We start from the raw sequence: 26081 nt of genomic DNA, 5'->3' as shown, positions 1-26081 counted from the left end.
GTGGAGAGGGCTTCAAGGGCTGGGGAGAAACAATGTGACGGGGAGCAGCAACAGCTTGATTGTTCTGAATTTGTTTCTTTTTCAGTGAAAACTAGTTTCAATTTGGTGCCTACCCAAAGTAGCATTATCATCATCTTCTACACGTTTTTTTCAATTCTTCTCTTTCTTTGTTTGTTCTTTCATTCACATCACTCTCACATCTCGTATTTCTCTAGTCTGCATGTTGAGATCCTCGATCATTTTTTGTGTCCTTTCTGCTCCAGCTTCACCTTGTGCTGTTGCTCTTCCTTTAACTACTATGCTCTCTTTATTTCTGTCATTTTGATATTTTTGTTGTGCATTACACTCTCTCTATGTGTATCTTGACCCAGCAGATGAAGACATCTACAAATTCTCCCCCCCCCCCCCCCCCCCCTACCCCCGCGTGAAAAAGACTTCTATTAAGTATGAAATAAACAACTACAAGAAAAGGACTCAAGGCAGAGAATTGAGATACATCCCACAGAGCATGAGAAATGAAGGGCCTCTAAAAATGTCTAAGGATATGCAAATCCTAAAAGAAACCAAGACTGTGGCTGAAACTGCCACATCAGGCCAGTAAGAAACTCAGAGAAGAAAGAACTGCCTCTCCACAAAAACGTCTTCTCTAAGAAAGTACTTCCTCTCTAAGAAAACATGTTCTCCTAGCCGAAGTAGATCTCGAAGATCCTTGCAACCCAGACCAAATGGCCGCTAAGGTGCGTACAACATCTTTCACGATGATAGCCATGGTATGAGTAAGGTGGACTTAGGTGCCATCTAAACCACCTGTACATCTGGATCTCCAAATGTGTCAGTCAGTAATGCTAGCAATAATCTCCCAACATGTGTCCACCGATGCAGGTGGGACTCTATACTGAGAAGTAGGAGCAGTTTCAATGCGACAAAGCTCCACAAGATGCTACAGAACCATGAAATCCCAAGAAGAGACCTGACCCTCAAACATACTTGAGGCCCTATCAAAAAATCCATGCCATTGAGCCCCAAGTGATGAACAAGGTGAAGGAAGAGAACCTGCCCATGGGGTTGTCACACACAATTTTTCATCATCCTTCATAATTTCTTTTCGTGCATGCTCCACCAAACCTCTCTTGTGCTGTTTTAGCAGCCATGGGAGATCAATTTCATGGACTCGCTAGACTTGTGCTCATGATACTCAGCCTTTGACATTGGCTCCAATTTGCATTTCCAAGAGCACCAGCAGAAGCCTGTTCCGTACACATTTGATGATTTATCTAGAGCTCTCTTGTCATGAGAGCGTTTGTAATTGCATAGCTAGTTTTGAGCTGTAATTTTGTTGCAAAGATAAAGCCTCAAGATCTAGCTTGGTTTTGACTTTCAAATTTGACAATTACAATGGCTAATCATTGGGCATGCTCAATTATTTCTCAAATTTTCCAGGACAAATGGGTCAGGACCACTCATTTTACGTGGTTTTCTCATATAAGGCTAATGTGCGTTGTGTAATTATTCTTGTTCATGCTAGCAGGGGTTGCTTGGTCCTACACAGGTTGCCACACAAGTAGTATGCATATGCAAAGAGCCAAGACACCATCAGGGATGAGCGCAGATATAGCCTTAGTTAGCAGTGTCATTTCATATCTAGGTAGGGAGGCTCAGAAGAAGGAAGGATTCACACCATTATCTTCTTAAGTCCTCAGCCTAGACATCAAGGCTACATGGGCCTGGACTGATGTGAAACTCCTTCACAGATTTCGTCTGTGTTTCACCATTGTTATTAGCTTTTTGTGGTATTTTCTTCAAGGTTCAGGAGTCTGGAAGAATCTTATCATGAAACATGAAATGCATTGGACCCTTGTGAGGGGTCGTGCACACATTGCTTCTTTGAGCACAAGATAGAGTTTGAACTTTGGAAGATATGTCAGACTGATGGAAAGGTCTTTTTAAGGCAAGCCATGCCCCCACTGATTTTGTCGTGGAGGATCAAGACAAAATTAGTGGCTCACCCACAAATTGATGCTTTATTCCCACTGTCTATCATGAGCAGTGCAGGCATTGGAGGACTTTGACAGGCAGATCCTGGGTTATTGGAGGTGATTACAATTTTTATGTAGACTTGTCCATCAAAGGCCATTTACATGAACAAAAAGGAGAATCTTCTTTCTGTTTGTAATACTTTTACTTGCTGTTGTCACCTCCAAGCCCCCCATTCAAGTCCTGGAGGCACTTCCATTCAGGGATCCTGCAGTAGTTGTAATATGGACCTATGGTGCACTGGACGTCCAGGATGAGGGGGCAGGTGATATTCTGTGAAGAGAGGTACGTCTGCACTCTCTTCAAGGACTTGTACACGTGCAATGTGGCCAACTAGAACTAGCTAGCTGTGTGGCAAGTTTTCATTTGTACTTTTCATATAAATAAACTTTCTGTTGCCTAGTTTAGTGGGAAAGCTTTGCTTCCACAGTTGCCTACCTGCATTCTATGTCACAGTAGGATGCAGGACTATTGTGCTATTCTGAATGGAAATGAACATATCAAAGCATCCCTTTTTTTATTTTTGGAAGAGATAGGCGATGATAACAGACGGCTACATCAATTATTTGTTTGGTTCTTGCTTATTTGACCACGGGTTCACCTTCTCGGTTTTTGCTGCTAACACAATGTGCAGTAAACAGTCATGTGACAGCAATACACCATTACGTTTCTACCCCCAAATATCGAGGACTGTAACAAATTCTTAGGCTCTTTCCTGGGATAACCCTCTCAAACGCACTCACTTCCACACAAATAATCGCAATTCCTGAAATTCTCATGGCAACGACCTGCTTGTGCAATCAGCTTTTCCCATGCTTTGTGAGCCTTCAACTTCAGTCACTAATAATCCTGTTTTTGGCTCAGATTCATCCCAGTGCTCTTAAGCATGGAAAAACACCCTTGGTTGCATGTTGCATTGCAGCGGCAAAAATTGCCATGGTAATTCTCAGTTTCATTTTTCTAATACTGCAGTACGAAGAATTTCCATTTATTGTTGACACTATTCTGCTGCCATTTTGCAATCCCAACTTACAATTTGTATTTGACTAGGTTCCAATAACAGTGCACTTGGACCATGGAAACAAGGAGCAGGATATCATGAATGCACTAGACATGGTAAGAAGAATCTATTTAATATGAGTTTGTGTAATTTGGTATGTGAGAATTTTTTCTTCACCCGCCATCCACCCCTCCTCCCCCTCGCTCTTGCTGCCCCCCCTCGCTCCTCCCTCTCTCTCCCCCACCCCCTCCTTCACCCCCGCCTGCGCCTACCCTTCCCACCACCCTCCTCCCCTCTCATTTGCTGCCCCTGCTTTCCCTCGCCCCCTCCTTTGCCCCCGATTGCTCCCCCCTCCCCCCCCCCGCCTTCTGCCCTTGCCTTTTTCCTCCCCTCCCGGAACCCCCCCCTTCGCCCCCCGCCCCCTCCTTCACCTTCCTACCCCGTGCCCCTCCCTCCCTCTCCTCCGCCCCCTTCCTAACCCTCTGTTGCCTACCCTCAACTCGCCTCCCTCTTCTATTTTCCCCTCTAATCGGCCTTTTCACTTCGATCGGCGAATGGATCCCCATTCAGCCAATCTTCGTCCACCCCTACCGGCCGCGAGAACCGTCATATTTTCAGAAGACGAGTTGCGGCAGCTCAAAAAAGATGTAGAGCTCGAGGGCTCCACATCGCTCTTCACACGCATCTTTGGGTCACACCCTTCTAGATCACATGCTAGAGACTGGATGTTGGCGACGTTACCAGGAGATCTCGCCCCACACCTCAGGGATATTCGACTTTTGGGACGAGGATTTTTCCAAGTTGTTTTTTACTCCCATGAGTCCACAGCCCTTGTTCTCAAAGCTAATCCTTTGGCCTTGGGTTTGAGGAGGATTTTTCTTTTACCCTACACCTTGGGCTTCGATCCGGTAGAGGAGGACAATCAGGTCACATCTCTGTTCATCAAGTTCCCTGGTCTTCCTCAGGTCTACTATCAACTTCTTGGTACTATCGGAGCCACTTTCGGAGTGGTCATTGAGATCCCTCCCCTTCCTGACATGCCTTCTTTCTCGGCAGAGGCAATCAAAGTGGACGGGGTGCCTCGAGTTAGGGTCATTGTCTCTGACCCTAACATTTCAGATGACCACATTATGCTTCAGCATCAAGATGGCTCTCTCTTTCGACAGAGAGTCGAGATCGCAGGTAGATAGGACCAGTGCAGGATCTGCAGGACACTTGGGCACTTTGCTAGAGACTGCCCAAGGAAGAGAAAAAGACCCAAGAGGTCTTCTGGTGCGGCTCCTTCATGTACTACCCCGACTGCACCTCCCTAGCACACTATACCACGCACTTCAGGACCACCAGGAGTAGCAGGGCGCCCTGCTTCGTGCACCCCAGGACCACAAGGGGCAGCAGGGCACCCAAAGCCCACAACACACCCAGTACCACGATGGAGAGCTGTTATGCTCTAGCCGAGATAGCATGACGTTTCATTTTGGTATCAGAGCCCAAGGGAAGAGACCAAGGGAAGGGGTTCGTAAGCTGTGACGAAAGCTACGAACGGTGCATAGTCAGTGCTATCACTTGATTGGTGATAGCGGACAGTAGGCGTGGAAGAAGGAATGCGGCTGCTCATGACGTGCGACGGATTGGAAGGTTGTTGCCCGTGACGAAGATCTCTGTGGTGGCTGAGTTTGGGTGGCGGGGGATTTCGATGTGGTGTCGACGAACGAAGCAGGCTGACGGTATTTTCCAAGCAAACAATAGGCGTAGAGTGCAAGGTTGTGAGGGAGGTCTTCGACGAGCGTTCACCAGATAGTGGAGTAGATTGGCGTTGTGACTTGCGATTGAAGAGGGGGGAAAATAGCGGGGCAGGCTGATAGGTATTCTGCAAGGAAACGAGTGGCAGGCCTGGACGATCCCTGGTGGACTGACAACGTGCAGATTTGCTGAGCACCGACGTGCGCTTGCGTGGCGTCAAGCGAAGGTGGAGCGGGGCGATAATTTACATAATAGCAGAAGAAGAAAAAAAAAACCAGACAGTCCCGTTTTACACAGGCCGGAGGACCTCGAAGCTTCGAGACTTGTCCCTGAGGTCCAAACCCAGCGTAACAGGGTTCAATAGGAGGAGTGACAAGCGGAACCTTGTCCCGGATTCCTTTTGAAGCCTGCGTGGAGCTTCCAAGGAGCACTTTTTTCTCTTTTATACAAATTTTGAGTTGCAGTCGATTCGTTCTGTACAGCAGAGGCTGTCGTTTATTATTCTTGCATAACAAAAGGGGAATTTAAAAAAAAAAAAAAAACTATTTGCCCTTTTGAAACTATGGAGGCAGAAGTACAAGATTCCAAGGTGAATCCTAGTGAATCTAGAGCACGGTCTACACAACAAATGTCCCATCACACAACACCTACTTTGGTCGGTAGGATTTCGGTATTAGAAGAAGCTTTACAACAAATCATGAACCAGCAGCTTCAAGTGAACGCTGGTCAGAATGTGATTAGGGAGATGGTGCAAGCCTTGTCGGCTAGGCCATCTAGAATTGATAAGGGCAAAGCTCCAGCAGAGCCAGAGCCCAGTATACACTCATCAGAGCGTGCGAGGGTCAAGGTGCCCAATATTGCCAACTATAGACCAGAGAAGTACGTTGGTTGGATGATCGAGCGCAGTTCTGATGTGATCGAGGTTTGGTTACACAAGTGGGAAGAAGCCTTCGCCATTTGTGAAATTAGATCTGATCTAAAGAAAATCCGTGAGGCCACTCACCTGTTTATTGAGGCAGTGGATAGATGGTGGATAAAGCAACAGAGAGATCAAGTTGCCCCTACCACCTAGGAAGGGTTTAAAGCCGAATTTAAGAAACACTTTCTTCCACCTGACGAAGAGTCCTGAGCTTGGGATGCTTATAGAAACGTTCGTCAGAGGAATTTGTCAGTTGCAGAGTACACTAACAAGTTCAGGGAATGTGTCATGAAAATAACAGACCCTATGTCGGTTCAGTTAAAAGACTATATCTATGGACTGAACCCGACAAAATTAAAATGGAAGTTCGGGCTAAATATGTGACTACATTAGATGAATCTATTGCAATAGCCCTGATCTATGAGGATGCCAGAGGCAGATTTAGTGGATTTGTGCAGGCAGGGACTCAGTATGAGTACCCGAGAAAAGGGGGATTTCAGAGGAAATGGACTTCAAAGGCAAGTGTCTCGCAGCCAAGTGGCCAAACCAAGCAGGTGAAGCCAGTTGAGGGACCAGCAAAAACAAGTACCACCGTTGGGGTGAAAAGAAAAATAACTCCAATGGTCAAAGTCCGGGATTGGTCAAAGTCCTCGTTGACCCCTGAACAAAAAGAGAAAGCTAGAAAAGAAGGATTGTGCTTCGGTTGCCTTCAGCGACATCAGTGGAAAGATTGTCCACTGAATAAAGACCGTCGCACGGCCAATATGATAATATCTGAATGCGACGCGGAAATGCAGGAGAGTCCCAATGCGGAACATATGCAGATGCAATTGGCGGGACCTTCTCAAAGGTTAGTACCTGTGTTGTTAAGTGTGTCTGTTACTAAGTTAGTAAGTGGTGCACCTGATAACATCCTTTCAAAGCCCGCAGCAAGGGGGTATATGGTTTTCGATGAGCCTGAGTTGATTAAAATGAAAGGGCAAGTGGCCAATCATGATATGATTGTGTTATTTGACTCAGCGTCAACACACAATATAATCAACTCAAAGCTTATTAAAAGGCTCAAGTTGAAAACTAGTCCGTCTGACTATGTTTATATGGTCAGGATGGCGGACGGAAGTTCAACTGAAGTATGGGACCAAAGGGTTACCCAGTTGGAACTTCGAATTCAGGACTATGTTGAGAAGCTGGACTTTGAACTGACCAGACTTGCTCATGCAGATATAGCCCTAGGCATGGCTTGGCATTTTTGGAAAAATCCAGTCATTGATTGGAAGAAGCATATTTACCAATTCAAGATGAACGGGGTAGAATATGTTTTGCGAGGTGAAAAGGATTTACCTCGAGGACCATTCATTTCAGCCATGGAAATTCGGAAGACTCCGAAAGAATTTATGTGTCTGTGTATAGCATCGGTAGAGTCGATTGATGATGCATCGACTAGCACTGAGGCTACCCAAGATGGGAAGATGGCCGAGTTGGCTAAAGAGATATTAGAGAAGTTCTCTGAATGTTTTAGGAATGAACTACCTTATGGGTTACCTCCAGAGCGGAAAGTTCAGCATAAGATTGAACTGATCCCGGGGGCAGAACCTGTAAATAGACCTCCCTATAGAATGAGTTTTACTGAAGAGGCGGAGGTGCGTAGACAACTGGAAGAATACCTCAAGTTGGGGCAGATTCAACCAAGTTTCTCACCTTTTGCTTCGCCAGTGATATTAAAGAAGAAAAAGGATGATACGTTTCGCCTCTATATAGATTACAGGGCATTGAATAATATCACTGCTAAGCACAGGTATCCGATGGCTCGGATTGATGATTTGCTAGATGCATTACATGGAGCCGTGATTTTCAGCAAGATAGATCTTAAGTGTGGCTACCATCAGATCCGGATTAGAGCCGAGGATGTGCATAAAACTGCTTTCAGAAGCAGGTTTGGTCATTATGAGTTTTTGTTAATGCCCTTCGGACTTACCAATGCTCCAGCGACATTCGTCATGCTTATGAACGATTTACTACGTCCGTATATCAGAAAGTTTGTAGTACATTTTATTGACGATATTCTAGTGTTCAGTAAAAGTATTACTGAGCATCGTGAACACTTGAGAATAGTGTTCAGTACTTTGAGGAAAGCCAGTCTTTATGTAAATAAAAAGAAAACTATACTGTCTATGGTTAGGCTTTAATATTTAGGATTCATAATTACTCCACAGGGGGTAGAAATGGATCCGAAGAAAGTGGCTGCGATACTAACTTGGCCAATCCATCAGAGTCTGACCGCGTTGCGATCATTCTTGGGATTTGTCCAGTTTCATAGAAGGCATATCAAAGGATATTCCGAAATAGTATCGCCATTGACTGATCTGACCTCAGATAAAGTACCTTTTATATGGGGACAGAATCAACAAGAAAGTTTTAACACCATAAAACAAGCTGTGGTCACAGGACCGGTGTTAAAAATAGTTGATCCCCAAAGACCGTTGTTCCTAGAAACCGATGCAAGTGGCATTGCGGTAGGAGCAGTTCTCCTTCAAGAGGGAAGGCCAGTAGCCTTTGAAAGCAAGAAGCTTTCTCCCTCTCAAGGAAATTGGCCAACTCATGAATTGGAGTTGTATGCTGTTATCCATGCTTTGAAAACATGGAGGCATTATTTGTATGGGTCAGAGTTTTATGTGGATGTGGATCATGATACTCTGAAACATTTTTGTAAACAGTCTGACTTGAGGGGCCGCCAAGCTAGGTGGGCAGAGCTCATGCAAGAGTTTAATTTAACGATTCGGTACCGAAGACGAAAAGATAATAAGGTTGCTGATGCGTTGTCTCGCATTATGCACAACCTGAGTTTCACGGTATTAGAGAGTGCTCTAATGACCGAGATTAGAGAAACTCAAAAGGTGGACGAGCTTGTCCAGAGCTTATGGCCTAAGGCTCATGTATTAAAACCCGGGGAAAATGAAAAGGATGACCTGGCATCTAGAAAAGGCCCATAAGGGATGGTATGCTGAAAAGAAATGGCAAGGTTGTAGTACCTAGTCAGAATGATCTCAGGCAGAGAGTCATTTAGCCCATGTGTGGGACATCCAGGAGTCGAGAAGACATATGATCTCGTGAAGTGAGATTTCTTTTGGCCAAAGATGATGAAAAAGCATATTCATGAATATGTGACACGGTGTTTCTCGTGTCAAGTAAGTAAGGCCGAGCGGGTGAAGCCACCCGGTCTTTTATAGCCCTTGGAGATACCACTAAGTAAGTGGGAGAGCATTTCCATGGACTTTATTGTAGAGCTGCCTACGACACAAGGAGGGTATTATTCTATCCTTGTGGTGGTTGATCGTCTAACCAAGATGGCTCACTTCACTCCGACTAGGGAGTCTGTTAGTATCCCGCAAGTGGCGGATTTGTTTATTAGACATATTTTTCGTCTGCATGGATTGCCTAGATCCATAGTGTCAGACAGAGATGTCAGATTTACCGGTCATTTTTGGACCGCGGTTTTTGAGACACTAAGGACTGAGTTGGGAATGAGTAGTGGGGATCATCCTAAGACTTTAGAGGATATGCTGAGGGCATATGTGTCATTGAGGCAACATACGTGGGACAAGTGGTTGCCATTGTTGGAGTTTGCCTACAATGATAGGAAACATTCCTCTATAGGGTTCAGTCCGTTTGAGTTGAACTATGGTTATAGACCAGCGAATCCAACTATAGTTGGAATACCTCAGAAAGTGCCTAGTGCCGCGAACTTTGTGCTTCAGATGCGGGAGATGCTAGCACTTGCGAGAGCTAATATCCGCCAGGCTATGGATAGAGCCAAGGTGTATGCGGATGAAAATCGGTCTATAAGAGTATTTAAGGAAGGAGAAAAAGTTTTTCTCAGAGTTCCTTCGCACTCGAAGTCGTTGACTTCAGGAGAGTGTGCTAAGTTATCACCTCAATACTGTGGGCCGTGGTTAATTCTAAAAAGAATAGGCAAAGTAGCCTATAAATTAGAGTTGCCACCGGGGTGTAAGGTGCACCCAGTGTTTCATGTTTCTCGTTTAAAGAAATTTTTTCATGCTGGTGACTCACTAATCAAAGGTGTTGTTTTGTTTCAGGAGATAGAGGATAATGCAAGACGCAAACCAACAAGAATCCTGGACCGAGGAACAATGCAAGTGCGCAATCGGAAGATCCCCACAGTGTTGGTTACATGGCATGGTCTACCTCTATCGGAAGCTACCTGGGAATCCATGTACCAGTTGCGGAGAGTGTTCCCAGATTTCATCATCGAGGACGCTGATGCTTGAAGAGGGAAGGAATGTTATGCTCTAGCCGAGATAGCATGACCTCAGAAAGATCGGTGGGCATTTTCTCTTAGATGACCAAATTCTGTAATATTTAATGTGCGTAAATAAAATGGTCAAGAGAAGTAATTGCCAAGGTCCTAGGTGAGGGTGTAATGACATTGACTAGGTGGTTCTGAGTGCTAAGACCTAGGTGCACCTAAATGTGTAATAATGCCAAGGGGCAAATGGTTTAATTGTGCCCCAAGAGAGGGGTAAATGGTGTACCAAGAAAAGGGCTAAAATGATGACATGTGGCATAGGGAACCATCTAGGGAGTTGTGGGTTTTGTGGATAGGCATGAGAGACAAAGAAATTAGGTATCTAAAAAAATGCGATCCACGAGAGCAAGGCTGGGTGGAAAAACGAGACCATCGCCCTTGATTGAGCAAGGCCAAGAGAGAGATAGAATAGGTTCGTTTCAAGAGCGATCAGAGCGGCTCCTTTACCTCAGGAGGAGACCTTTGATCAGGTTCAGACAGACGCCATCCAGACTCCAGAGATGGATGTTGCTGCAGCCCCAGACACTACAGTTCCACATCAGGAGGGGCCTTCAAATGCCCCAGTCACTTTGGTTTCGGATCACGAGGAGGCTTCTGATACTTCTTTCCCACAGACTGTTCTTGCCACAGTCAGGACGATCGAGGGAGTGCATGCACAGATGAGGACTCCAGATCCCTCTTCAGCCCCGCCACAGGCCTCCTCAGCCCCCAGCTCCAGTTCTGCTGATAGAGGCCTGGCAGGTCCTTCTCATCCATCTTCCACGAGTGCAGGTCTTCTTCTCACTCCTCGGCCAGACTTGCTTCTCAGGAATTCTTTTTCGACACTGGTAGATTCGGCGACTTTCATGGATAAGGAGGAGTTTGTGCCCTCCACCTTAGGGGTCCCGGTCATTGGGATTCCTTTTGATAGGGCCTCCCCCTCAGTAGGTGTGGGGATCCTTTCACCTGTTGAGTTTCCTGCCCTCAGCAGGAGTGTTTCGGTCTAGGGGAAGCTGGTCTCCTCTACTAGGTCGGGTACTGTATGATAATAGTCACTAATTCCGGATATGGCTGCAGCTACTTGAGATGGGCGGATAACTCCACCCTGTATGTAAGAAACCGAAATCTGTAAAATATCCTCCATGAGGCTCTCCTCTGCATAAAAAGCATCTAGAATCCTGACACTGGCAGAGCGTCCTCTCTGATGAGGCTCAAAAATCTACGACACCACTGGAAAATGATATGAGGTGGAAACCCCAGTAGAAATGCATACAGATCTGCCTCTACCAACTACCCAATCGTCTACATAAAATCTGTCAATACGTGCATGGATGGGCATATGTAATCTCCTGTTCGACCAAGAGTACATGAGTGACTGTGGCATAACATGAAAGGCATCATCAAACCGAGTGTCCCTGCCACTGTATTGAAAGAGAAAGGCATCCCAAGCTGCCCTCTCCAAAGAGTGAATTCCACCCTGTCTGCCTCCCTTTTTGTCTGATGGCAATTCAACCATGTTGAAATCACCACTAATGATCCAGGAATCTGCAATGGGTGCCCAAGAGAGTAGTTTTTTCCAAAAGGAGATCCTCTCCCCTCTGTCGTTGGGGGCATAAAGATTGAGAAGACCAATCTTACTCCCTCCAACCAAAATAATGATCCATTGAGCTCTAGAGGGGGAGATAATACCATGACCAGCAACCAAGGGGAGAATAGAAGGAGAGACCGAAATGCAAGTACCTCCCCTTGTGTTCATAGCAGGTGACCAGAAGGTATATCCTGAGAGCAGTTTGCTAGACTTAGCGCAATCACTGGCATCCAACTTGTATTCTTGGATAAAAAGGATATCAACAGCACCTCCAGTGACACCTGGATGAAGTTGATTCCGGATCAGCTGCCTACGGCGACGGTGTGGAACTCTGCTTAGGCCCTGTATGTTCTAGCTGACTATCCTCATCGACGGGAGGATGCTGGATGGAACACTGTAACTTCATCCTTTTTTAGTTCATTGTCATGGCCAAAAGATATCAAATCCCTAATTTTGGTGAGATGGGAAAGCTCGATGGACCGATTACCCATTGTGAAAAATGAAGGTTCAAAGCCACTTAGCGTTAAGGGAGTCGTGGGAGATTATGACGGGGAGAGAGTTGATGCCTCAAGCCTGTGCAAAAAATAGTTATCATAGATGTGATCTAGTCAATGGTTGTCTCAGTGGAGACCCATCACTCTATTGGGCACTTGTTACAAGATTATGGCGAAAGCCATCAGTCTGCGGCTACAGGTTTTTCTTCCAGATTTGATTCATGACACGCAGACAGGGTTTGTGCATGGCAGAAGTATTTTTGATAATATTTTCTCATTTTGGATAATATCTACCTTAGATCTCAAGGTGATATTTATGGGCTGAGGCTTCCTATCTGCCGGGAAGAAGAGCTTTTGGATAGTGAGTTGGCAGATGACACGGCTGTTTTTTTGGATGCCTCCCTCAGGACAATCACTTTCTTCCGGACAGCCTTGGATTTATTTTGCACGGCTACAGGTGCACACATTAATTGGCATATAAATCCAATGGTTTCTGAATTTGCGATGATGACACCCCGGATTGGGGTAATGATATTGGCTTCACTTGGGTACAAAGGGGAGTCTCCGTCATATATTTGGGCTGCCAAGTTGGGGTGGGCATCTCTCCTTCACAACAGTTTGCTCCGGTGTTGGAGAATATCATAAGAAAGCTCATTTTCTGGAGCTCAGCCAAACTTGACTTGGCTTCCAGGGTGGTGGTGTTAACCAGGTTCTTCTAGCCACAGCATGGTTTGTATGCTCTTGTTGGTTCCACTCTAGGGATTGTATCAATTAGCTTAAGAGGCCCGTACTAAACTTTTTATGGAGTGGTCTAGATGACACAACTGATTTTACAGCCAGGGTGGCTTGGGAGACCTTGATTCTTCCTACAAGAGAAGGGGGTTTGAATATCATCGACCCGGATCTACATTGCAGAGCCCTACTGTGCGAGGTCGTTGTGAGAGGACTTATGCCAAGGCAAGAGCCTTGGAAGGATTTCTTTATCAGATGCATACAGTCTCGCACGCCCACCTCTGGAGAGGATTGGACACACAGTACCAGATGGGTTTTCACCACAGCCCACCTCAGATCTCCCTCTTCCCCTCTTATGGTTGCTATCCTGAAAGCATGGGCCAGCTTCAGGAGTACTCTTCGCAGGATTCCCCCTTCCACTCGTGAAGAGATTGAAAGGCAGCCTATCATGTGGAACGACAGTATTTTGGATGAGCATGGCAGACCACTTGGAGCTTCTCCTTACATGCAGCGGACAAGATGGGAGAGGGGCCCTGCATCTACTGTGGGAGCATGGAAAGCCTTTAGGAAGCTTCCTGCAGATCGATAGGCCTAGTTGGTTCTTAATCTCAGAGGGAGTGCAGGGAGAGTCCAACAGATTGATGCAGCCTTGCCCTTGGATTGGGTGGACACAGATGATATGCCTATTACTTACTCCACCTGGATGGAGGCTTTTCTAGATTGGGAGTTCCTTTACAGGTGATTGCTTTTCGTGACACTCATGAGGATGCCGTAGTCTTTGATGTTTCTTCGGGGGGTAGGCTGTCCAGATCCATAGATGATATCTTGTTGGAGGTACCGTTTCAGCCAGTCAGGATAGTGGGCTTTATGGAGCATAGCTCTCTCTGACAGTGGTACTTGGATCCTGACCCGCTTCTCATTGCCCTAGGCTCATGGAGGTTGTGGCTCTATGGAGGTGTCCCAATTAAGTTTTTGCAGTGGGACCCTGGGGAATGGGAATGGATAGATGAAGGGCACAGAGAGAAGGGCATCCCCTTCTTTCGTTACATGGTCAGTAATGCCAAGAAATTCCAGCTCAGCTGTAGGGGTTGGAGGTCTAGCAGAGCTCATCATTCGGAGAACTTTCAGATTTCTGTTGACTTGCAGAAATTTTTTTGGCAAAGGCTCTGGAAATCCCACCAGAATAGAGAAATCACTCTCTTCTTTTGGCTTTCTATTCATGGTGGGATAGCAGTGAACCAATGGAGATCTAGGTTCAGAGCTGACCCTTCTTGCCCTCATTGCCTTTCTGCTGATAGTATTATGTTTGGCTATTGGCACTGATGTGTGGTTTTTTAAGACCTGCATTTTGTTCTAGGTAGTGGCAAATCGCAAGAATCTAGGAGGTAATTCAAATGGATAAGTGATTTTGGATGGTGCTAGAGGGTGGTACCATGTTTGAGATAGGCCTAGATGTGAAGAGAGTGGGAGAGAACTAGGAGGTAATTCAAATGGATAAGTGATTTTGGATGGTGCTAGAGGGTGGTACCATGTTTGAGATAGGCCTAGATGTGAAGAGAGTGGGAGAGAAGGAAGGAGTCTCACTTGCGGCTTTCTCACATACACAATGGGGGAATACACACAAAGGTGGAGGCTGAAAGTAGTTTTCCTCTTCTTAGTTGTGAAAGTTAAAAGAACTCTCTACGTACAAAAGAAGGTGGCATACTAATTGAGCCACTAACTAGAGTACATAAGGATAGCTGTCATCGAGCTATTATTCATGGGCAGTGTACCAACCGCATCTGCAACTAACAAGTCGGTGACATAAATGCACAACGGTCACCCTGGCATATCACGAGTGGAGCTCGATATCTCAACACTAGAATGGAAAAAGAGTAGGATAGGCACTCACCTCCATTGGACGCGTGGAGGCATGATAAAGTAGGCAAATATGAAAAAAGACAGGTTGCATCTTCCAAAAAAAAAACAGCAGTTACTATTTTTATCATAATTTTTTATTCATAACTTTGATTAAGGAGCTGTGTTTTTTTTTTGAACGCTAGAATTGCGATCTACAACTTTCTAGAAGAAGTATGATTTATTAGATAAAAATTTTGATAATGCAAAGCTACTCAGCTTTTTGTGGAAGGCATCTCGTTTTTGGAAAAGCTGGCGTGAGATGATTATTAGCAGAGTCTTTTGGGAGAAGCATACCTTGTGTGGCACAGAAGCCAAGCTTTTGGCTGTTTATGGCCCCCTCTATATCTAAATTGAGCCCTAGAGGTTGGGGCTGCTACTACTGATGTAGTCGCCAAGCCTTAATACGCCTTGCTCCTGCTCTCCCAGCATTGTATCACTGAGGCCTTAGTATCTTTCAGCTTCTCCATGGGCTAACTTCAATTCAACATACAAGGCTAAGAAGTATAAGCACAGGAGAATTTGTAAAAAGGCATCAGGGTGGAGGAACTTGCATCTCCAATGGGAGGTGATCCAGAAGCTCAAGCAAGAGAAGAGCCTACGGCCACAAGGTGGTCATTCATAGGTAATTCTTGCTATCACCTCGGCTGTCATTGATAGCCTAAATGAAAACATGCAGAGTCTTTCTATTAACTTGGCTCAAAGATTGAGAACAAGACGAAGAGCCAACAAAAGGTGTAGGTAGAGGTAGAGGAGAAAATGGCATGGGCCGAGTATAAGAAGAAGGCCCCCTCATCCACTTGCTCTATGTGGCCTATTGTAGATTGCTAAAACAACTCTCTAAGATCTCAATGGACCACCCGAAGTAGCCGGACCTCCCAAAGCCAAAGGTGCCACTGGGGGGCATCCTGATCTAAGAGGCTAGGAGGGTTGATGAACCACTCCTTGCCGAAATGACCTACTACCCTCCTTGCCGAAGTAGATCATCTTCTAATAAAGTGAATACAGTCTCCCATCCATCTCTAAGTCTCCCTCGGCCACTGTCCTCTCGGCCCTACTCTGAAGAAACTGGCTCAGTCACCTCCTCGCCTAATAATATTTCTCAAGGTTATCCCAGTCCTAGAAAACTAACCCAGCCACCTGCCATCTGCCCATTTCTAAAGTTTGCCCACCACGACTCAGGGATGGCGGCATCTATCTCTATCTACCTTGTCCCTTGGAGAGGAGAGATCGCTCCCAGCCACACCTCTGCCTCTGCATTGTGGGGAGCCTACTCCACGTCCCAAAAGAGCTGGCTAGTGTGAGTCTGCTATTCGAGCATAAGACCATCTGATCCTGAATCTCCAGGTGCCACATAAGGGGTTGGCTCTCGAACTCCTATCTGCAGTGAGGTCAAGCCCTAATGAGACCTCCTGCTAGTCTCTGCTAGACTTTGTACAAGTTTTGCATCAGTGGTAGGGGATCCCTTCCCCATGGGTGGGGCCTCATAAAAGATCCAACAATGAGATTGCTGCCACTAAAGCAAGAATCAAGATTCTCATCATCAGTTGCTGCTCCTCCCTAACCTTGATGCTGCTCCCCCTTCTCCTTAGCCGTACGGCCCTCTCCCTCTCCCCTCTGCACTCAGCTCTCCCTCCTGTAGCTCCCCTCAGTCTCTTCGCCCTCTACCTCTCTACCCCGCTCCCTCTACTCCGCTCCCTCAACCCCGTTGTTACCTGTCGTACGGCCGTACGGTCTCCTATCCTGCTCCTCTACCCCGCTGTTGCCTATTGTACGGCCTCCTACCCCGCTCCCTCAACCCCCCTGCCCTCTCTTCTCTGTCCTAGCCGCTACACCCCACCCTCTCCGCCCTACCCTCTCCTCCCCCTTCCCTAGCCTCTCCCTCTAGTCTCCTCCTACACTCTCCCTACCCTCTCCTCCCCCATCCCTCCTTACACACTCTCCTCTCCCTACCTGCTTCCCCCCTCCTTCCCTTGCCCTCCCTCTCTCCCTCTTGCTGCCCCCTTCTCCCTCTCCCTCTCCCCCCCTGCTGCCCCTTCTTGCCTTTACCCTCTCCCTCTCCCTCCTTGCTATCCTCTTCTTTCCTAGCCATTCCTAGCAGCATTGTTGGTGGGACGAAGATTTTTTGTGTTCGAGTCGGCCTTCACACCTTGATTGACGATGGCCCAGCCTTCAGCCAATCCTCGCACGCGTCCACCGGCCACGAAAACCATCATTTTCTCAAAAGACGAGTTGCAACAGCTCAAAAAAGATATTGAGCAGGAGAGCTCGATATCGCTCTTCGCTCGGATCCATGGGTCACAGCCTTCCAGGTTAGAGGCGAAGGACTGGATGCTCGCCACTCTACCTGGAGACCTCGCAGGGCACCTCACAGATGCTCGACTGCTTGGGAGAGGTTTCTTCCAGGTTGTTTTTGACTCCTCGGAGGTAGCATGTACAATGCTGCAGGCTAGCCCGTTAGCACTTAGCTCCAGGAGGATTTTTTTGACCCCTTTTTCTTTGGGGTTCGATTGTGTTGAGGAGGACAGCTGAACGACGTCACTCTTCATCAGATTTCCAGGCCTTCCTCAGGTGTACCATCGACTGCTACATTCCATTGGAGCCGCCTTTGGAGTGGTTACTGAGATCCCCTCTCTCCTGAGATGCCTACTTCAGCAGCAGAGGCAGTTAGGTCCGATGGGGTACCGCGTGTTAGGGTCATCGTCTCTTACCCTAACATCTCGGATGACCACATTATGCTTCAGCGTCCAGATGGCTCCTTTTTCAAACAGAGAATCGAGATTGCATGGAGACAGAATCAATGTAGGATTTGTAGGACCCTTGGACACTGTGCCAGAGATTGCTCAAGGAAAAAGAAAAGACCAAAAAGATCCACGGGTACGCCTCATAGTTTCACCCGACTGGGACCTTCATCACAACCAGTTCCTACCGCCTCACACATTGCTAGATCTTCAGCTTCACAGCCAGGACCATCAGCCTCTTGTCTTGGTACTTCGACAGCGTAGACAGGACAGTCAGTACGTCCTGCTTCAGTCGTCCACCGTTGGGTGCCTGTTAGAGTTGGGGAGCCAGTTTCTCAGGCTACCACTGATGGCGCCCCAGACCCGTCTCTTCAGGCAAGAGACATTCTTGACCTGGTTCCATGTGTAGATGAGATTGCTCCTGCCCCTGATCATGTTAAGGAGCGCTCACCTAAGGAGAACCTTGCTCCAGAGACCCGTGCCTTACTTGAGAACAATGTCAAAGTCATGGCTGAGGTCATGAAGATTCATGCTGAGGTCATGCAGCGACAACCCCCTTCTTCTCTTACACGTTTGTCTTCACCTGACAGAGGTAAGGGGGTTATTGGTTCCACTCCGCCTTCCGCAAGGTTCCTTCGCACTCTTGCGCCAGAAGTACTTCGCAAGAATTCATTTTCAGTTTTGACAAACTTGGCTGAGTTTGAGTCAAAGGAGTTTGTACCCTCTACGCTCGGGGAGCACATCTTTCAGACATCCATGGACAGAGTTTCCCCCTCAGCAGGTGTGGGTGTGCTTTCCCCAGTTGACTTCCCTCCTCTTGATAGGAGGAACTTTTCGTAGGAGAGGGCTTTCTCCGCAACCAGGTTAGGTAGGATATTCCATCCGGCCTCTTCCTCTTGCAAATGAGAATTGCCAGTTGGAACGTTCAAGGCCTCGGGGGTGTACCTCATCGCTGCCACCGCAAGCAGTTGATTTGTAACCAACTTCATCTAGGTGTTACTGGGGGTCCCATGGACATTTTGATGATTCAGGAACACAAATTGGATTTCAGGGATTGTGCCAAGTCGGGTAAGCTTCTTTCCGGCCATACTTTTTGGTCACCCGCCTTGGGCACCAGAGGAGGTACTTGCATAAGTGATTGGATACGTGATCATAGTCCCTTCCAGAGCTCAGTGGATTTTACTTTTGATTGGTGGGCATAAGGTTGGTCTTTTAAACGTGTATGCAACCAATTCTAGAGGGGATCGTGCCCTTTTGTGGAAGGAACTGCTCTCTTGGTCACATATTACAGATGCTTGGATTATAGGGGGCGATTTCAACATGGTTGAAATGCCCTCAGAAAAAGGGGTGGTAGAGAAGGTGGAATTCATTCCCTAGAGAGAGCAACGTGGGATGCCTTTCTTTTTCAGTACAGTGGCAGGGATGCTTGGCACGATGATGCTTTTCACACTCAGCCACATTCTCTCGTGTTTTCTTGGTCGAACAGGAGGTTGCAAATGCCTATACGTGCACAGATTGACAGATTTTATGTGGATGATTGGGCTCTTGATAGAGGTGGTACTGTTGGCATTGCAGCTGGGGTGTCAACTTCGGATCATTTTCCAATGGTTTTGATGGTCTCAAAACCCCATGTGAGGCGTTGCTCTGCCAGCGTTAGGATTCTAGGTTCTTTTTTTATAGAGGAGGGCCTTACAGAGACAGTGTTGAGGACCTGGGTATCTCTTTTGCAAGATGGGCAGCTTTCTTCTTCAAACTTAGCTGTAGCCCTCTCTAATATTAGTGATTTTTATATTTCAGTTGCTCATATCAGGAGGGGTGAGATCCTCAGGCGTGAGATAGGTATTCGCCAGCAGTTGGCTCCCCTCCAGAGGGAGGAGTAGAAGAGGCCTACAGATGCTTGGATTCAGGAGCACCTTGCTGCAGCAAGGGTTCAGCAGCAGTCACTCTTAGATCAGAGAGGAGAGTATGCCTTTCATGCTAAAGAGTCATTTTGGACTCAGACGGGAGGTAGGGTCAACAAGAAGTTCTTCTCTACTCTTGGTCCCAGACATAGTAGGGAGAGCGTCTCACAGCTTGTTGACTGAGACGGAGTTCTTCAGACAGATCTAAATGCCGTCTTGCAGGTTGCCACCGATTTCTATGCCTCCCTTCTTACAGCAGATCCTAACACTTAGGCCAAAGATGATGCTAGAGTGGTTATTTGGTGGCACTTACCGGGGTTAGTGACAGGGGATATTGTGATTGGTTGCAATCACTGGGCAAAATCAGCGTGCATTTCAATGCCTCAACACTCAGTTTTGTCCACAAGGATAGATTAGTTACATTGCATGGTACTGCAGCTCCTAAATTGCAGGTCATTTCAGCAAGGCGATTGGCCAGAGAGCTCAAGAAGGGCAGCGCCATATATGCATTAAATGTGTCAGTAACTAAAGAGGGTGGCACTCCCCGTGTTGATGATTGTGATATGCAGAGATTGCTCTCAGAGTTTGCAGATGTGTTTGCTGATTTGCCATCACAGTTGCCTCCGAGAAGAGATGTAGATCATGCCATAGTCCTGGAACCTGGCTAATAAACCAATCAATAAGGCTCCATACCGACTCTCTAAGGTAGAACGGGAAGAAGTGGCAACTCAAGTGACAGCAGAGTTTCATCACTCATAGCACTTCTCCTTTTGCATCCCCTGTACTCCTAGTGAAAAAGAAGGATGGTTCTTACCGTATGTGCATTGACTACAAAGACTTAAATAAGGTCACCATCAAAAGCAGGTTTCCAATCCCCAGGATAGATGACCTGTTGGATGAACTCAAGGGTGCTCCGTGGTTCACTAAGATTGATTTGAGGTCCGGCTATCATCAAATTAGAATGAAATCTTGGGATGAGCACAAGACAACCTTTTGCACAGAGAGGGGACTGTAATAACCTCATTTTTTGAAAAACAGGTTTGACACCTTCCTTCAGCTCAATCCTCAGAGGCTTCCCTTTAAATCCCCTGATCTCCTCATAAGAAGTGATAAACAAATTGGGATATTTCTGCAACATCTTCAAATATTCTTCTTTCTCCTCAACATTGAGATCACGATTCAATGATTGCTCAATCAACACCTGGGTTGATTCTTGAGAACATTTGGGCTGCATTAAATCCTCGATAACCTCAAACCTATCCACTTCTTCCTCACTGAACCCTGTTGCTCCCACAAAATCCACCTGTGATTCCTCATCTACCAAATCCACCAATGCTATTGTTCCTTCATCACTTTCTGAAGTCACCGAACTCTCATTCTCACAGCTTCACTTCTCTCTTCCTCTTCACTTGCTGAATCTGAAACTTCAGCCCTGCTTACCATATCGAGATTCAATTTCTTCCCATTCGTATGTACTGAAAAGATTCCTTTCTGCCAATTCTGAATTGCACCTACCTTCCTCAACCACAGCCTTCCAAGAATCAAAGGATAGGCTCCCAACCCTGCATGCATTACATGACAATCCACTCGACATGAAACACTGAATGCCTCAACCTCTAGACCAGATACTATCCCTAAAGTCGTCACCTTGGAGTGGTTTGCCATTCGGATGCGATAACTAGAGGAGCAGGATATCTTCAATCCTAATCTTTCCACACAAGCCTGGGTAATCACACAAATCTGTGCACCTCCATCTATATAGGCCTCTCCAAAACCCTTTCCTTTATGCTAGGCTTCTACAGCAGGTAAAAGATCCGGCAACTCTCATCAGCTTAATTGTACCTTTATGAGAGTTCTTTGCTGGATTTACAGCCCGCCTCCATTCTTTTTTAAGCTTTGGGCATAGACCAATCATTTGAGAAAATGTAATGTCCGGTTTCCTCGCTGAAAGGTCTTCCACCAAATCATAATCTCCTTGCTCCTTCCCCATGGGATAATCTGCAGTTCTGTACTTCCTTCTGGGCTTCCTGCTCTTCTTCTTTTGGTAGGTCATCATCTCCTCAGACTGCTTCCCCTTCTTTGCACTCGGACCAACCTCCTCTTCTCTATCTCTCTTCCCTAATGGCATGACATCTTTAACTTCCTCCAACTCCAACAAGCCAAATGTAACTGCCTTACCTTTCCCTTTCTCTTCTGCAGTGGCTTTACAGATTCGAGAGGTACTAGGCTGACCTGCATCTTTTACTTCTACACTATGATCATTCATCCAGTTATTTAACCCTGTTGGCAATGGATAAACATCACCTCCAGCACGAGGAGGCTTATCACAATGTGTGCTGTAATGTCCCCACTCTCCACAATTAAAGCACTGGACACAAGGTGCAAATGACCCTTGACCTTGTCCTACTTGCCACGGGCCTAATTATTTGAAGAAGGCATGCTGCCTCTACCATAACCACCCGATAATCTCTCTCTTCCCCTACCATTCATCAAGTTCAAACTCAAACTCTTCATAAGCTCCGACATTTCATGAATTTCTTCTTTCATATTCTCCTCCTTCTTAACTTCAGGCTTCCGTATTTCTGGCTTCACATGAGAGATAATTTCAGGCACATGCTGAACCATTGGCATCTCTTGCATCATTTGTGACAATCTTATCAGCTTCCTCTCCTTCTCTTTTGCTACCCTGAGAGCATCCTCATAAGTGACCAGCTCTTTACATTCAATCTTTATCCTAATCTCTGACTTCAGACCAGCAACAAATCTATCCTTTTTTATAACTCTGGGAGGAACTTCAGGTAATAAGGCCACCTACCATTTATTCCACAACACACTGAACTTACCTGACATACTCATCCACTAACTGAGTCGGCTGTTGCTGCAATAAACATAGCTCTCTCCAAATGCCATCAGGATCTCTAACACACATAAACCTGTCCAGGGAAGCTGTCCTCACCTCTGGATAAGTCGGGTTTGTGTGAGCACCTTGATCATCACGCATCCTTGCAAAGAAAGTCTGCAACCAAGTTCTCGCTTCTCCCAACAGACAAAAGGATAGAATCTGAAGAAGGACTTCTGGAGCATTCCTGTCTTTAATAAGAGCTGTGAACTCCAAGCACTCAAAAAATCTCTCTGGGTCTTCATTAGGCAACCCGTGAAATCGAGGAAATTCATGAGCCATCTCTCCTCTTAACTGACTTCTCTCAAACACACTTCCAACCAGAAATACCACCCAACCTCTTCTGGGAAGAAAGCAAAAAATAATCACTCTACCGAAGAAAGCTTACCTTGCATCTGACTGGCATTCTTCTTCCTAAGAGCAATCACTTTCAAAGCCTTTTGAACCTTAGCACGGAGACGTATCACCCAAAGTTCAACATCAAGGCATCTATCTCTCCTGTGTCCACACTCCCCACATAACTCACAATGAATCACTCTCATACGAGGCTTTGTCTTCATAGTTTTAATCCCTAACCACACAGAAATTCAAGCAACATTCCCCAGCCAATTCATCTGGGCCGTTTTGTCTTGAGTACCCAATCTCGATTCAAAACTCCTCCTATCCCCAGCAGGATCGCCAAAAAAGATGATAAGGACAAAATAGAAAGACAACCAGGAATTATGCACTTCACCACGTCAGATAGGTGAGACTTCATAGGGATCAGCTGCAATGTGGGCTCGTAGATGATGAGCTTATGAACCAGGTTCTAGAGCAGATATCCAAAGCACACAAATAACAAGTCAATCTCCCACACAATCTGACTAGAACATACACAGACTCTTTGAAAGAGGGGAAAGACTACACAGCCCAACACAAGCCCCTACTGACTGAGCTCAAGCTCACAAAGCATTCAAATTCATACTGCATCCAATCCTACAACTCGTCGGACAACCACCCACAAAGTGACCACGGTCAGAAATCTTATTTTATCTTTCCTATAGATCATCACAAGCACTCGAAATGATGTAACCCGCCATCTCTTGGGGATTCTCAAAGTCAAGATCTTCTTAGCAACACCGAGTACCTGCCTGGCCAAAGCCTCTCTTCTCTCAACACTAGAGTATTGGTGTGCATTCAACAACTAGCCAGCCATAAATACGCTATTCCATCCTCGTTATTTCCTCCTTTATGAGGACCACCTTTGGCTTCACAGCTCAAACACCTCATGGAGCTCATGTACCTCCTTCAAAGCCCATTCAGCCTACAAAATGACAACGCCTCTCCTTGACATGATCATAGAAGCGTCCTGATTCCTCTCCCGCAAGAGACTCCCAAAGCCCACAGTCCTCCAAGCCTCCTTCTCTCCTAACCATTGTTGTTCAGAGAGTATCATGATGCCTTCTCCTTCACACAGTAATCATAGCCTCACAGCTTCCCTACTCCTCATGGAGCACACGACCTTTGCTGCCGCCCACAAACTCCCATCGAATCATGAGTGTATTGAGGTGAGTTAGGCTTCTTTGATGTAGCTCGCCATCCCCTTCTTCTGTCACAACCCAGTCTTTGAGGCAAGCACTCGACACCCACTTGGCCAATACCTCTCTGCTCTCAGCCCATGCAATTTGACGTCTAGCTAGCCTATGGGCACGCTGCAGCACCTTTGACCCAAAGCTCACGATCAATGCTACGACCAACTGCCTAGTCACCTCCCGCAGCTGCTCCTACGACTTCCTAGAGCTCGCATGCTCCTCCCGTTGCCAGTCTCTCCTTCGCCTCCTGTTCTTCTTTCTTCTCCCCGAGAAGCCTCTCGTTCTCCCGTCTTCAGCTCTGCGTAGTCGTGATCCCAACCAAGTCCCGAAACTCCACATCAGTGCAATCGACGACCCCGTGCATACTCAGTCCTCCATGAGCTTCTGTGTTATGATCAACCGGCCTCTCCTTTTCTCACAACACACTTGCATCGCCATGGTCCTCCAAAACTTCACGAAAATAGTCATAGCGATGCCCATCCTCCTCCAAACACTCATCTTCGCGACCCCTGAACTTCAAAAGCTCTCCCCTTCAACACGAGCCTCCCTTGCTCACCGAGTTTCCCTGTCTCCTTGTCCCTGCACCATCCTTCTTCTCTGCTCACAGAGCTCCTTCCTCCTTCCTGTGGTCCTTGAGCTCGTATAGTGGCGACCCCCCGCACTACGAGCCTCTCCTGCTCACCACGGAGCACACACGGACCTCTGGCCTTCACGGTTCTCCTCCCCTCGCTGCCTCTGAGCTCCCTTCACCTTCTCTGTGAACCCATGATCACCTCTCCAATGCTCCTGCCAGCCCAAGGCCTCTCCTTGCCCACACTGTCGTCATGACCCGTGCTCCTCCTCCTCTAAAACTCCTGAAGCTGGTCCTTTTCGTGCGATCATCCTCCGAGTGCCCAAGATCTCCTTCTCAAATTCTCCTGCAAGCTGTCACCTTCATCTACGTCCAGCTCATCGACTAGAAGCATCCCTTCATCCATCACGTAGCCACCTTTGCATGAGCAGGATGCCTTCCTAATCAGTCCAGCCACCTCAGCCTAATTTGCCACCTCATCAATGACATTTTATAACTCTCAAGACATTTTCCCCAAATCACGTTAAATGCACATTTTGGACCTTTAGTCACACAATTCCCACACACATTAGCATGCACATTAAAGCTTGCATGCAACCCTGTATACACACATGAAAAGCCCTTTGACATGGACATTCATGTAACATGCAAGTGCACATTGACTCAGGAAAACATAAAAAAACCCTTCGTGACTTGATTTACATGACCCCAAAAACATTTCACTTGACCACACACTGGACACCCTTGCTTTGGAAGTCTGGTACAACCACATTGCCTTTCATCATTTCCCATGAAGTCCCTGTAAAACATACTTTATTATCTCAAAAAAATATACATCAGTCCATCATGCTTGTGAAAGAAAAATCCACAAATGCCAAAAGCCCACACCAATCCTAGATGTGTACAACTATGTGCCTACCCACAATTATATACAGTGCTCAGAAACTTGATACAGATTTTGTCCTATCACCGTGTTAGTCCAAATACCCGTGAACACCCATGAAGGGTGTATCTGGGTGCCATCCAAGGCCTCTGTACATCTGGCTCTCCAAATGTCCCAAGAGGAAATGCTAGCCAAGATCTCCCAAGAGGTGTCCACTGAAGCATGAGAAGCCCTGAAGGGAGTAAGTGGTACATCCTAAAGAGAGCAGGGCTCTATCACCTGCCGGCAGACCGAGAGTGCCCAAGAAGAAGGCTCACCCTCATAAAACACCTGGGGCCCAGTAAGGGATAACCATGTGACCGAGCCCCAAGTCATGAAGAAAGGGGAAGTATGAAAAATGTTGAGTATCCTCGCAACCCCTTTCCAAATAGTCCTCACCTGACTGCAGTCCCAAAGGCAATGTTGCATTGACTCCTCTGCAAAATGACAGCGAGGGCAAGTGGGATCAGCCCCAAAACATGATCCCCACAGGTTCACTGCAATCCCTCCATGAATAGAAAGCCAAAAGAAAAGAGTGATCTTTCTATTTCTGAGGGATTTCCATAGCCTCCTCCAGAAATTCCTACACAAATCTGCAGTGATGAAGAAGCTGTCCCAATGGGGGGCTCTGGAGGGAACCCAACCCCTACTGTTCAGCTGAAATCTCTTGGCATTCAAATGCACTTTTATGGCACAAGAGGTTGATTTTCTCGGTCAAAGTGTGAGCAAAGGTGAAATGCATTGAGGATTCGAGTGGATCTTACAAAGGT

At 46.6% G+C, this 26081-nt stretch overlaps 1 protein-coding gene across 1 annotated transcript in view; it reads left to right on the top strand.

Annotated features, from left to right (window-relative positions):
* Nucleotides 1-26081, top strand: part of LOC147901170 (ketose-bisphosphate aldolase class-II family protein) — a 386949-nt gene that overhangs the window by 301597 nt on the left and 59271 nt on the right. Inside the window, exons 37-38 of the mRNA XM_087375500.1 lie at nucleotides 2899-2973; nucleotides 3085-3150. Of these exons, the coding sequence (XP_087231626.1) occupies nucleotides 2899-2973; nucleotides 3085-3150 (141 nt within the window). The remainder of the gene's footprint in view (nucleotides 1-2898; nucleotides 2974-3084; nucleotides 3151-26081) is intronic.

Source organism: Dipteris shenzhenensis, chromosome 6 (assembly GCF_047967505.1).
Source record: "Dipteris shenzhenensis isolate YYH24624 ecotype China chromosome 6, Dip_SZ_1.0, whole genome shotgun sequence".
NCBI classification, from domain to species: Eukaryota; Viridiplantae; Streptophyta; class Polypodiopsida; order Gleicheniales; family Dipteridaceae; genus Dipteris; species Dipteris shenzhenensis.
Note: the sequence above shows the minus strand (reverse complement) of the source record. Positions and strands in the feature narration are given on the sequence as shown.